The sequence below is a fragment of the Ambystoma mexicanum genome, chromosome 4q (assembly GCF_040938575.1).
Source record: "Ambystoma mexicanum isolate Mex_15411 chromosome 4q, UKY_AmexF1_1, whole genome shotgun sequence".
Lineage (NCBI taxonomy): Eukaryota > Metazoa > Chordata > Amphibia > Caudata > Ambystomatidae > Ambystoma > Ambystoma mexicanum.
The window spans coordinates 627,681,330-627,695,115 of NC_090928.1; the positions used below are offsets into that span (position 1 = coordinate 627,681,330).

A 13,786-nucleotide genomic window follows, 5' to 3' on the forward strand; every position below is an offset into this window, starting at 1 on the left:
CTTCCAGATAGTCCTCGATCTGGAGGTAAGCAGCATGGTCCAATATTTTGAGCATGAATGGTATGGTGGCAATAGGCCTGTAGTTGCTAGGTAAACTGGGATCAAGGGAGGTTTTTTTTTTAAGCAAAGGTATAACCAAAGCATCCTTAAGGTTGTCCAGTACTATACCTGTTTTAAATGATGAGTTTATAAAGGCAGTAAGGAATGGTGCCAGCTCATGTGAGGCCTCCTTGATAATGGGAGCTGGGCACGAATCACTTTGACAATTGGAAGGTTTGATTTTATTAATGATACATTCAACTTCAGCGATAGAGTGTGGGGAGAACCTGAAAGGTTTGATGTTAGGAGTGGCCTGTGGTAATACAGACGTAGGAGTGTTGAGATGCTTTTCAGCCTGTAGACAATTTTGCTTAGCTTTGATTTTAGATTGGAGGTTGTCAATTTTGTCCAAAAGGGCTTTCTGTATATTAGAGCACCATATGCTGTCTTTAATGCAGGAATCAGGGGGAGTAGCAGGCGATTGAAGTTCCTTTAGAATCTTAAATAATTCTTTAGTGTTAGATTCTGCTTGTGTTATCGTTTGTTGAAGATGTCTTTTTTTGGCCTGGAAGATGGCCTCTTTGTAGTTCATGGAAGCTATAAGACAAGACCGCACTTATGGGAATCCGAAGGATGACTTTTCCAGCGGGCTTCAGCATTACTTTTTTCTTTTCGTAGCACTCTCAGAAGAGGTGTGAACCATGTGTTGAGGTGTGCACGGGTTTAGATTTCCTAAGTTTGATAGGGGCGATTGAGTTCAGTGCTGTGAGCATAACATGATATGTTTCTGCTAGAATCGAGGGGTCAGAGCATGAAGCGCCCGCTGTGCTCAGGGAGGGAAGAATCAGTGGGAGAAGTTTGTCTCTAGTTATATCCCTTTTGTTTCTAGTGGGCATGGCTGGAGCAATAGGTTGATTGGGGCGTTGAGTAGCTTCTATGTTGAAGGTGACAGTATGATGGTCTGACCAAGCGCATGGTGCATTGGTCTGAAGGCTAATGTTGCAATTGGAGTCTGCTAACCAGTCGAGTGTCAGCCCTTTGATGCGAGTAGGTTCAAAAATGTGGTGAGAACCCCAGGTCAGTTAAAGTGTTCTCAAGATCCGCCTCCAAAGGGTTGTTCGGATCTTGGAAACCCAAGTTAAAGTCCCCCAGTAAGATAATTTGCAATTTGGTTTTTGAATTCTCTAATAGTAGGGATGTGATATCTTCCCCAAAGGAAGTTGTCGGGCCAGGCGATCTGTAAATGAGATGTAAGGTGACAGTTTGATTAGGACAGATGGGGAGCTTGACTGAAAGTGTCTCAGATGAAGGAAACTTTTGGCTTGGCATTGCTCTAAAACCAAGTGAATTTTTATGGATAAAGGCAACTCCGCTCCCTTTAGATTGAGAGGAATTACGGTCACATCTAGTGATAGAGTAATCCGTTGGTTTGGCGAGCGAGAGAAGTGGTCTGGAGGCTGCATGGAGCCAGGTCTCTTATGGCGATAAAATCAAGATCTTGAGTCTTAATAAGATCTGCAATGTCCAATGCATGCGCAGGGAGGAACATAGCATTGTTTAGCATGCCCTTAATAGGTGTAACTTTAGGACTATGTGGTAGGATGTTTGGAGTAGGTTTGGAGTGAGAAGTTGAAGGCTCAAAGTGACTGACTTGAAGTAGGTAATTTGATAGGGGTGTAAGGTTCCTGCGTACAACTGGTGATACAGGGAGTTCTAAAGCCCAGTCTGTAATTTCTCAGGTGCAAAACGCAAGGTTGATTGGGTCGAGGTTTCTTAGCGAAGTGTTTAAGCCGTAAGTCGGGAGAATCTAGATGAGGATTAGTGGGTGTGAGTGGGTCACTAAGTATTGTGTCGCTAGCCTGGAGCCATCCCACAGTGCCGCTTTGAGAGATTATCTGTTGTGGTGGCTGATTCAAGGAGCGACTTAACAGGATTAGTCATCCTGCCAGTGGGCAGATGGGTGTGGTGGAGCTAGGGAGCTGTAAGTGGGCAATATGCAAAGATTCCCAGGCTAATGTGGTGAGGTGTGTGTGTGTGTAGCATCTGTGAGGGTAATGCTGAATAGCCCAGGAGCATATTAAGCATTTGGAGGGCACAAGAAACAAAAATAATGTAATGTCAAGAACAGTCCTTTAACGTAAATTATTGCGCTAAAGTGGAGAAATCTATTAGGCCTAAACTTAAAATACGTTATGTACCCTTGTGTAAGTGTTAAAGTCATGTGCTTAAATCACATTCAAAATGAACATAGTAGACAATTACTGTTCGTTTTGTACCAATATATGGGTGCAACTGAGGTCATGTCATAAAATCACAATCACATGGCAACAGAGTCAATTTGGCAAACACGTAAGCAGCAACTAAAAAGTTTAGGAGCAACACATAGTAGAGCAGCTAAATATGACTGGGCCAGCCCAGGAAAGCACTGACTAACCGCAGAAGGCACATGCAAGGCAACTGGGATCACAAACAGCACAATCAGAAAGACAGCAGAATCATTTAGCACAACAGGTCCGTGGGAATTTAGAGAGATTGGCAGAGCACGTAGTAAGCCACTTAGCAATGTTTGTATATCATGTTAGAGGCAGCTAGGATCGTATATATCATGGTGCCAAGCCGCAGTAATTAGGTTGGCACAGCCTGTACGAGGCCGCTACGGTCGTTTTATAGCTATAAGTTAAATGCATTTGGTTTGGGGTAATACAATCAACGTTATGTAACAGTGTTAAAATGCGCATGTCATTGCAAGGAAACTTTAAACACAGCGAGCAACGTTAGATCAATGGCAGAGTGAGCAAGTAATAAACACACGCCTTCAGAAACATGGAGGGGAAGTGCCGGTTGGACAGTAAGAGGAGGATGTTGCGCGCAGCCTCAAGATGGACGGCATGGCGCAATGTTAGTTGGCAATGTTGTACAGCCAATAAGGCCCATAGGGTAAGAGGAGATGACTGGAGCCGCCGATGGGTACTTTACAGGTGACGCATATGGGGCATAATGTAATGGCTCAGAGCGGGCAGATGCAAAGCTTGCAGGTGAACTGGCGATTAGGGGTAACACAGCCACAGTCAACGTGAAGACGGAATCAGACAGAGCAGAAGTAGATAAAAGTGGGAAGTCACTGCTTACCCAGCAGTAACAGGAACACCACGGCGTGCATGGAGATGAAGGGTGAGCAGGACTCCTGGCGCCAGACACTAACGGCTCCAGACAGGCTCACGACAGGAAGGTGCTTTATTGCGAGTGCCTTTGCGTGTGGGTCGGTTTCAGCCTGCCGGCTCGCGATTGGGTGATAATACAAGGCTGGCAACCAATGGCAACAGGTACCAGGGCCTGATGGTATGGTACAGAGCAATGAGGAAGAAGAATGGCGGGCGGCCATTTTGGAGGGGCTTTTTGCCTCGTGGCAGTCAATGGCGATTTGCCAGGTTGCTTGTATGAGACTTGGACGATGGTCCAGTTTTGTTCATCGTCACTGTCGCCGACTAATTTTCCAAATACTGCTTACTCACGGACCACAAGCCTTCGTGGCCTACCAGTTTCTTCCGAGGAGGAGACCGGGGTTGCTTGGCCACCTGGCCATGGCTTGCAGACAATTTTGTCTCACCATGTGCTTTGTGTTTTCGTACGTCGTTCTTCCGACCTGGATTCATGGCTTGATGGCGAACGCTTTACAGAGTGAGGGGTAGCTCTCCCACTCCTTGACGTGCCCGCCACACATGCCCGGTACGCCGACTCGTTTAGCCGGCAAATTAGGATACGTTTTCAGTGCTTAAGGGTTTTCTGAAAGAAACCCTGACAGATTTTTCATTCTTCTATTGGGTGATTAGGGTATAAGCAGTATATACATTCTACATGCCTGTCAACCTCAAACGCTTTTTAGGCCGCACGTACCGCAGGCTCTGAATAAGTATTTTATGGATCCAACGTTATCCATATTCATGGTCGATGCCGAAGGGTCGGTTGTTCCGGATTAACCATTTTGTTGAAAATGTTTATTTTCTGGAGGTTAAAGAAGATTTCTATGTGAAGAGAAGAACTCGAGGAATCCTACCAGCTAAGAAGACAGTTAAAATCTGAGGGAAAGTTGCTGGGGCGGAGCTACACAGGACAACCTATTGGTAGGGACCAAAATCACCCATAACGTTGTGTGTCGGACACTCAAGGTGTCAAACGTTTTTCCATAGGAAGAATACTAAATTAAAAGTAACGAGGGATTCCCAGCCTGACGACAGGGAAGATTCACAGCATGTGAATCTATGAAAGATCCAATGCTGGAGAAATTGGTGTTCCTCATTGAAAAGATTGTACATGACGTCTTCATAATTAATTCACCTTCAGTTACCAGCAGATTTTCTTCTCAAAGTTCCTTGGATTCTGATGCATCAACAAAACCGGAATCTTTGATCATCAAAAAGCACCCGTCCTTTAAATCTGTAGTTTCACCTGCCACTTAGAACTTGAATTGTAGGTGGGAAACCAAACCTAGATCAATGTATTGGTGGTATATTGGGAGGCTAGCCCTGACAGGAAAACAGTGGAAGCACAACCATAGTAAAATGCAAAGTTGCAGCTTCACTTTCAATTGAAGGAGCTACCATAGGCCAACCAGGAGATGCAACATTCATTTTTTGCCCATTATGTATGATCCACTGTGTTTAAATGTGTAATCGGGGTGTCCCAATTATTAACATTCCAAAATATTCCAACTTATTCTCACATATACATGTTTGTAAAGCACCAGTTGGCCGGAGGAGCCAAAAGTAGCTCCTGGTAGTTGTTGGTTCCAAGCTGACCAGGCTCTCCTAGACTAGAGGCAGGAGCTAAATAGCTATTTTGAACACTACATTGAGTTACCATACTGGCCTGCAGAGGAGCATGGTTCAGGTCAACATGTGAAAGGAGAGGGAAAATGTTTCAAAATGTATGCGGTAAGTCACAAAGTTTGAAAGAAAAAGTTAATTATATGACAAGAGCATACACAATCATGCTGCTAAGCAGCATGGAATATGCATCTTGAGTTAACAATATCATAGAATACTCTAATTGGGTATAGGTTAGCCAAATAGTGACTTATAAAATGGGTTACAGAAAAATATTTAACTATCGAAAACTTGTTTCTTCCAACATCCACAAGTCATCCTCAAATCACTGAAAGGGTGCATGTTATAAACATTCATCTTGCAAAAAACAAATAAGACCCCAGATGCATATATTTTCGTATATCAATCTTTTTGATCCAAGACCTACCACGCAATCTGTTTAAATCCAATATTTTGCAATGAATGTTCATCTGTCAAACAATCACATGGACAGGGGGTAAACATGTCGTCACATTGTCAATAGATTTTAGATGCCCTACGATGGGAATGAGCAAACAAAACAAAAACATTTAAAACTGCAACAAGAAGACAGACCAGCACAACTTAATTTAAATGATTTTATTTCTGTGTAAGCTAAAAGGAAATTTACACACTTAAATCTCAAAATACCTTGGGCATGCACGTTAACCTTGTTAGAGGTTCTTCTACATATCATTCTTTTTTCCATAGGAATTTCCTGGAACATTTATATCCCATAGTTTTACTGTATGTACAGCCTAAACCATAGCAATCTATGATTATGTCGCTTTACACTGTGCAAAATCCTCAATGAAGAAACAGAACAGACAAATAGTGGTACAACAAAAATAAACCATATGCAGTAAAAGTTATAATATACAATCCTCTCATTTTGGTCCTCCATTCGTAAATTAAGCTGATTAAAGTAAACATACTAATGAGCCACAAATCATGTTTTGCCTGTGATCTGCCAAGTAACTCACATGAGCAAAGTGCAGGCCATATATCAGTCTCCTTGAACAAGGCTATGAAAGTAAACCATAATCCATTGTTCAAAGCGATCCCATCTAAAAAATACATTTTACTTGGGTTCCACCCTGGCCGGTTTAAAAAATGCACACAAACATAACTTTTCAGGCTTTTGAATGTAACAGAATGAATTCAACACATCTAGAAAAGAAAAACAAAACTTTCAGTACAAATATGGAAACTGAAAATGCCATAATGTTGAATGTCCCAACAGGCAGTAAAGCTGAGAGGTTTTGTATCAGAGTGTGGTTTGATTTTAAATTTTATATGAAGGACAGAGTCAGTGAATTTCACAAAAAACAAATTTATGCACCCCAGCATAAGAGAAGGGGAAAAACTTCAAAAGTGTTTTCATATTACCAATTATTTACATTTTTATGTTGAAATATAAATGTAGGATTTCAGTATGTAAATATACAATACTATGTATAACAGAGTGCGGCTTACCAACAAATCAACTGATTGTTTAAAAACTGTAAGCAAGATTGCTTTTATTAACTCGCAGAGGAAAGGAAATGAATAGAAAAAGTTCAATTCACATGTTCAGTCAACCTTTTCTTGACAGCTTGTTGAAGGGGTTAATGTGGCTGGAAACATCAACACCTTAGCATGCATGAAAGATAAATCAGGGAGGCTAGCAATCACCTTGGCAGCCTCTTCGCTAAGATGCTCCTCCTTTTTAGGTTTCCTGTTAAGGGTGAAAACAAGAAAATGCATGAAACGCATAATCTATGTTAGTGTGTCAACTGTGACGAAGCGTTAAAACAAGGGAGTGACAGTCAAGTTAAAACAAATACATTTTATTATTCTGCACACCAGTATCAAATGTTATCTTTCTAACAAGGGGTGTGAAAATGTCATAAGCCCCCATGAATACCAACCACTCTGTCCAAAGTGTTGGCCAAGGGGTGATTATGTAGCATATGCTACAATGGACTGAACATACTAACCAACAGAATACAGAATTTGAGGCGATAGGACCTGGAAGTCTGGTCACAACTACATGCCAAAACCACTTAATTTATTGAAGAAACATATGAGTGGTGTCTAAATGACGAGACAAGGGTCAAAAATGTAAACACAATCATTAACAGTTTTACTTGAAACCTCTTCATTTAGGTTTTCGGTGTTTGCTGAAAGAGGATAATCGCACAACTGTTGGCGTATCGCTCATGGAACGAGAAACTGGTGCTGAAAGATAGCAGGCAGCGACTTGTTCCAGCTGTTGAAACATTGAGGATCTTTTTAAGAAGGAAGTGAATGCACATGTGGCAGGTTTGGAGACTGCTCTCCTATGCCGTTAAATGTTTTTTTACTGTTGCTGAAAGATAGGCTACTCGTGTTTATTTTCCGCTTGACAGTTCTTATTGGAGGTCGGAGACACTAGCCAATTGGTGATCTGTCAAACAGAGAATTTAAGACCAACAAGAAAACATTGAGCCGGCGGGATACATGTTGCCACTATATTGAGGCATAAATAGAAAAGCAGTAGAACACATTTCTCTGACAGGTGAAATATTTTAAGCAAGTAAAATACATTCTTTCCAACATTTGTTCCATGATTTGTAGGTTTGATTTTGCCAATATAAATCTAGCACTACAAGTACAAGAATGAAAAGGAAAAACAACTGGATGAGCATCCCCTGAATGGTATGGACATATTAGCATGTATGTGTAAAACTGATTAAAGAGAGTATTACTACTTTAGGGCAAGCAGCAGAAGCCATGCTGTATTTTAAAGGAGTGTTCTAGGTGGATAGGCAGTTTTATGAATGGTGGCTCGGACCAGCCAAGATATATGCCCCAAAACTCTCAGGCAGAGAACAGTGCAACCATTATCCTTTACAGCTCCTACTTTTCGCTGCAAACTAATGAATATGCCTTCTCAAATACAAGCAAAGAAACGGGTAAACAATACTGCGGGTCAACTTGGAGTAAAGTCCATAGGGTTTGACAAAAGAACTCCATCCATGAAGGCTTGCATTCCTGTGGGAGGAAGCAATTTAATACCCTTCTTCTTTCGGTCTTCGAGTGGTGAGGCTAAGAAGGGCCTGGCTTAACCCAATCCTGAATAAAAAGAGGAAAACGTAGATTAGGAGGTGCGTAGGCTGTGGGAATTGACCTCATATCTTGTATTTTTTGTAATTCCTGAATGCTTGAGCCAGGCATGGAAGAAGTGAGGAATGCCAAAATGGATTGCAGGACTTTTTCCCCCCATCTCAGACACCATACATTGTCACATTAAACTTGAGGAGAAGACTATAGATTTCTCAAAGTAATCATAAAGTGACCAAATGGCAGCTACAGATTAGTGCCTTTTTTAGTTTCCCTGTTTTAGTTTCCTATAAATGGCATGAAAGCTTACTGGAAATGGAAATGTATGGAAAGATTTGATTTTTGGCTGCTAATGGTTCGAAATGCAACAGGATAGATTAATGAAGTATGTTGTAAATGTACTCTATGCCAAACACTTTCTAGACACGAAATATCACAACAATTGGCTACTGCATTGGTATTTGGGGGTCTTAAACTGGTACAGTATACAAGAATGGATCGCTGCCATTGACACCCAAACCAATGTTTGTTTTTTCCAGTAAAGATGTGTACATGATGACACAGTAACTCAGACCGATAAGCATCTCCTTTCACAAGCTTGAAAGATTAATGGATTTAATTGCATTAATTTTCCTGTATACTAACATTGAAACGGTTCGTCTTGTGAGAGTTGGAGCATTGGTTTCTTAGCAATGGTGCATACGCTTCCATGCAGTCTTTTATATGGTAAAATAACAGTACTGGTACAATCATGTTGGGGTATTCCAGTGAAGGGTTGGTTGAAGGAGAGTGTGGAGGAAAGAGGTGGGTTTTAAGTACGTTTGGAGAAAAATATATGGCAATCCGTGAAGGTGCATGGGAAATTAACACCCTTTTTTTGGGGCCGTTTAAATTTCATCCCCACAGTTGGCTGTGTAACTTGCAGGATGGCCAGACCATCATAGACCATTAAACTCAGCATTTTCTGGGTGTCTGTCCACTTCGATTATCTTCTTGTCAAGGGCATAGACCTCTGGGACAGTTATCCCTCCTTTCTCTTTCCTCTGCCTGCAGTTTGATGGAGACGCTTCTGACCAGGCCCATCTGGAAACACTTCATCAAATGGGCGAAATATCCTGCAATTTTGTTCCAGAGCTTCTTACTGGGGGCGATTGTGATTTCCTCACACACCCGCTTGTTGGTGTGGAAGTCATTGCCCAGACGGGAGTAATATTTTCCTATGATGACCTGGGCAGCCATTTTCATGGTCTCTGTCCTCACACATCCCATGTTGGACGAGACTGGTAGAAGAGAAGTGAATATACATTATGCATGGATCTAGCGCTTCCAAAATGATAAAAGTTCCAGATGAAGCTAAATGAAGAAATCGCTGACACTTTAAACTACAGCAGTTTCTACGTCTTGGCCAGGTATATGCAGAAAGTAAAACTAATGTTGAGGAAGAATATTTTATCACTCAATAGTTTGAAGACTATGAGCGATTCTGCAGACTGTTTGGTAAGTCGTCATCTCTGATGCATATGTTTGTCGAAAGCAATACGTCAACAAGATGGCAAAACATTTAATTCCATTTGCAACACACAGTAACTACCTTTAGAAGCTAAGAGAAAATGGGCCTCCTGGATTCCGGCACTAGGGATTCAAATTCATAAGAATCATAGCTTTAAACTCTGCAAGTGAGGTTTAAAGCATAGCTGCTCTTCAAATCGTTTTTTCAGGTATTTATTCCTTTATAATCAAAACTACAGAATGCAAAGGATAACTGAACTGGATGAACCACACCAGATGGAAATGGATCTGGTTAAATGCTATCCATTAGGATTTTAAAGATGTAGGAATATATTTGGTGGTTTACAAATGTATTAAATGAAACACGCCATGTGAAGATCGACCATGAAACCATTGAACTGTAGAAACAATAAGATCATAGGGTAATATCTAAAATATTGGAACTGTAATCATCATCTCCATCCAGTGAGCAAAGACTGCCATGTCTGCTACCAATCAGGGTCTGAGGAAATCATTTATTGATCCGTCAACAAGAGACATTTTTCAAGAAAGGAAGGATACAGAGCTAAAAGATAAGCTTGTTGAAGGACAAGACCTACTAAGAGAAAGTTGCACTTCATGGGCCAAGTACCTTTCGCCTAAAGGCAGAATGGTGGCACAAATGTCCTAACCCTTTTCCAACGTTTGTACCACTGTGCACATACGTGGGGCATCAAGAAGCCTGGAGAGGAGCGCAATTATTATCCATTGATTGAGACTGCAGTCAGTCTTCCAGACTGCAGTGCAATGCAAAGATGGTTTAAGTTACTTACCTGTAACTACCATTCTCCAGCATGGGTCTGGCATGGATTCACATGCTCATGAATATTCCTGTCAGGCTGAGAATCCTCAGTAAAAGAAAAAACAGTTTTACTTTCACTTTAAAACTGTATTTCTCCTCTAAACCAATCACTGTCCTCTGGGTCATACGGCCCTCTTCCAATGACAGTCCTCTCCCTAAGCCCCGGCTCTGGTAGCCATCTTCAGATTTCTACTGCACGCTTCAGTTTTGGGAGACCTAGAGTTGCTCTCTGAGTTTTTTCAAAGTTATTTTGCAGAAAAGTTAGAATTTTGTTTCCACCAGAGCCTGTGTGCTTTTTCCTCATCGGCCAGCAACGGGTACCCATTGTTGGTGAAGTTTTGCGCCCCTCAAGGGTGAAGTTTCTGGAAGGCCGTTTTGGACAGACTTCTTTTTCTCCCCTGTCATGGTCAAAGGGCGTGGAGGAAATGACCCTCTTCGGCCCTGCACCAAATGCAGGCTAGGGAACATCTTCATGGAGTACCAACATCTACAATGTCTTTCCTGCCTCGCTCAATTCGAACAAGGCCTCTGCCCTGTGCTCCAAGCAGGGTCATGCCTCAACCATGCCCGGCCGGTCCGAAGAGCGATCTCCCTCTGGTCCTTTGAAGTCGCCCCATACTTGGGAGTCAAAAATAAGGACAGTTCCACCGGGTTCGCCGCTGATGCAGGTCCCAGGTTGGATAGGCCGTGATCACCATCGCCGTCTGCCTCCATAGCCAGCCTGCCATCGAACTTCTGAAAGAGGAAGTCATCCACCTCGGTCTAGTTACGGGAGAAATCAGATAAGCCTAGGCTGGAGGAAAAGAAGAAGGCAGCGCAGCCCCCAGCAGGCCCCACTGGCGCAGCCAAAGTCCTGGTCGACCACTTCGTTGACACCTGCTGTGACGACCACAGCAGTGGAAGGTGCTGATATGACGAGTATGGCTCCTACGGCGCAAAGGGTATCCCTGCAGCCCCGGCACAACATGGCTGCCGAGGCAGCAGCAAAGGCTGCAAGCATCCCTGGGGGGTGGGGTGGAAGACACCAGTGCAGATCCGAGTTGAAAATCCTCAGAGAGGAAAAAGGAGGGATGGGGGCGGGGCAAGTCGTCCCCAAAACAGCCTTCCAAGGTTTGTGTTCAACCGATGGACATCGCATCCACGGACGATGACGACCAAGAGTCCGTACATACGCCCCACGAGGATGGCAGAGCAGTGCCTAGCTTTCCATCGTTCCCTCCAGAACCGAGGAACCTATCCGTCGACTCTCCACACCCTAGTGACAGAGATCCAGCAGAGGTTGTCCCCAGCAGAGACACCTGTGGGGCAGCTGGCCACCGATCAACCTCAGCCTCCTCCACCATCATGCCAGGCCCCGACTCCACTAGCGAGCCCGGATACGCACAGACATTGGTACAGAGAAGGCCATGGAGACAGACGAAGATGAGGATTTCGTCCCGGCAGACAAATCACCTCACCGGGACGCCCCTCAGAGACTCTCGGCCAGATGAAGTGGGATCATTCCACTCAATCCCCAGGGCTTCTGAGCTGTTCCAGTTGGTGCCTGAGCAAACCAAGAAAGAGGGACTCTTGTAGCAGCGACGATAGTCCAAAAGGAAGATGATCATGGGTGTACCCTTTCTGGATAACATTTGGGAGGAAGGCATAGCCCTTATGAAGAACCCATACACGGTTCCAACCAAACATGACCGGTTGGAAAAGAAATCTAGGGTGCTAGACCCCACGCCCAAGTGCTTGAGGTCACAACTGTCGCAAGACTCTGTAGTGTCGGCTGCCACAAGGAAACATTTGGCTAACAACTTCATCATCTGTTCCCCCATACAACGAGAAGATGCACGCTATGGAAGAGTCATTTACACAGCGTCATCCACAATCAAGGCGGCAAATTATCAGGCTATGTTGGCCCAATACAACTGGGAGCATTGGTGCAAGCTAGGCACGATCCTGGAATTCTTCCCTGACAACAAGAAATTGGGAGCTCTCGCCCCCTTTCAGGAAGGAGAGGTGGCGTCGGACCATGCCATTACGGTGGCAGTGTACATCGCAGAGAGAGGTTTCCGGTAGATGGGGAACAGAGTCTGGCCTTCATCAGCAAGGATGGTTGAAGGCCAGAATCCTTTGTCAGGACGATCAGAAGGTGCCGACATGTCCTTTGACAGATAAAATCTGTTCGGGAAGGCAGTCGAAGAATTCCTTCAAGCCATAAAGACAGATACAGAGACGGCACATTCCCTTGCCACTCTTCAACAGCATTGCTCGTCTTCTTTACACTCCTCCAGGGGAAAATCAAGCAAATAATTCAATGGATTCTTCACATCATACAGGTAACCTCCAGAATCCTCCATGCAGGAAGCCTGCAGGGGTCGCTCCCAGGCCTACGATAGCAGAGGTCAACATTGCCCGCAGGGTAGGGCGCCGGCACCCAAGCAAGCCTTCACGGCCAAGACAACCGGCCCCCACTCATGCACCCTTGCAGGAGGACGGCAGATAAGGTTTGTCAGCGAGTGGAAGATCACCACCACCAACAGATGGGTGCTGGACGTTCTCGCCCAGGGACATACCTTGGAGTTCCAACGCAAGTGCCCACGTTTACACCGTTTCCCAGCCAGGAGCTTCACATTCCTCACCTCCTGGAAGAAATGCAAGCCATGTTACAGAAAGGGCCGCTACAGCTTGTTCCCCAATGGCTCTGGGGCTCTGCAGTCTATTCAATACTTTCTGGTAAGAAAGAAGACGGGCGGTTGTAGACCCATCCTAAACCTGTGCCATCTGAACAAGTACCCGAAGTCTCAAAATATTCAGGATGGTGATGTTGCAGCACATGCTCGGCCAACTGGAGAAAGGGGATTGCTTGACGTTGTTGGACCTAGAGGACACGTACCTCCATGTCTTTTACTGAGGATTCCCAGCCTGACGGGGAATATTCATGGGCAAGCAAATCCATGCCAGACCCCATGCTGGAGAAGGAGTCAGTCACACTTAATACTTGCAAACATATGCATCAATGCAACACAGGAGGTCTAAAAGAATGTCTTGTAACGTGGTCAAATTCTCAGGCATACACGTCATACAAGGGGGACTGTCAGATCACAGGATGGGATTATGTTGTCAAAGTAGGTTAGGGGTTTGCTCCTTGGGAGCAGCATCAGGAATGGTCCAGTATTAATGAAACCCTTCAAATCAGCAATTTAGCCAAACACAGCAGTCTGCTAAGGTACATAAACTAACAGCAACAAAAAGGTCAGCCATCTCCTAAGAGAACAGAATACATGACTGGCATACGTTAAATTTGATTCCAATAACATTGACAGTTTACTACAGGAAGGGTTGCGGCAGGTAGAAAAACACTGGCTTGGTGCTTAGAGCTAGATAACGGAAATCTGTATTGTGCCTTAGACCGAGAGGACTTATTTTGCATCTACAATCCTACCTTATTAAAGACTGTTGATGGAACAAAGTGAACGGCTGCTAT

General features: G+C 43.9%; 1 protein-coding gene and 1 pseudogene across 4 annotated transcripts in view; both read right to left on the bottom strand.

Moving 5' to 3' along the window:
* Positions 1-5,465: 5,465 nt before the first annotated feature.
* The window catches only part of AFTPH (aftiphilin), an 826,627-nt gene continuing 818,306 nt past the window's right edge, over positions 5,466-13,786 (bottom strand). For all 4 annotated transcript variants that reach the window (XM_069608171.1, XM_069608173.1, XM_069608170.1 and 1 more), the window contains one exon: positions 5,466-6,597. In XM_069608171.1, the coding sequence (XP_069464272.1) occupies positions 6,453-6,597 (145 nt within the window). In that variant the 3' untranslated portion in view covers positions 5,466-6,452. The remainder of the gene's footprint in view (positions 6,598-13,786) is intronic.
* Positions 8,661-9,344, bottom strand: LOC138467880 (small ribosomal subunit protein eS17-like; annotated as a pseudogene).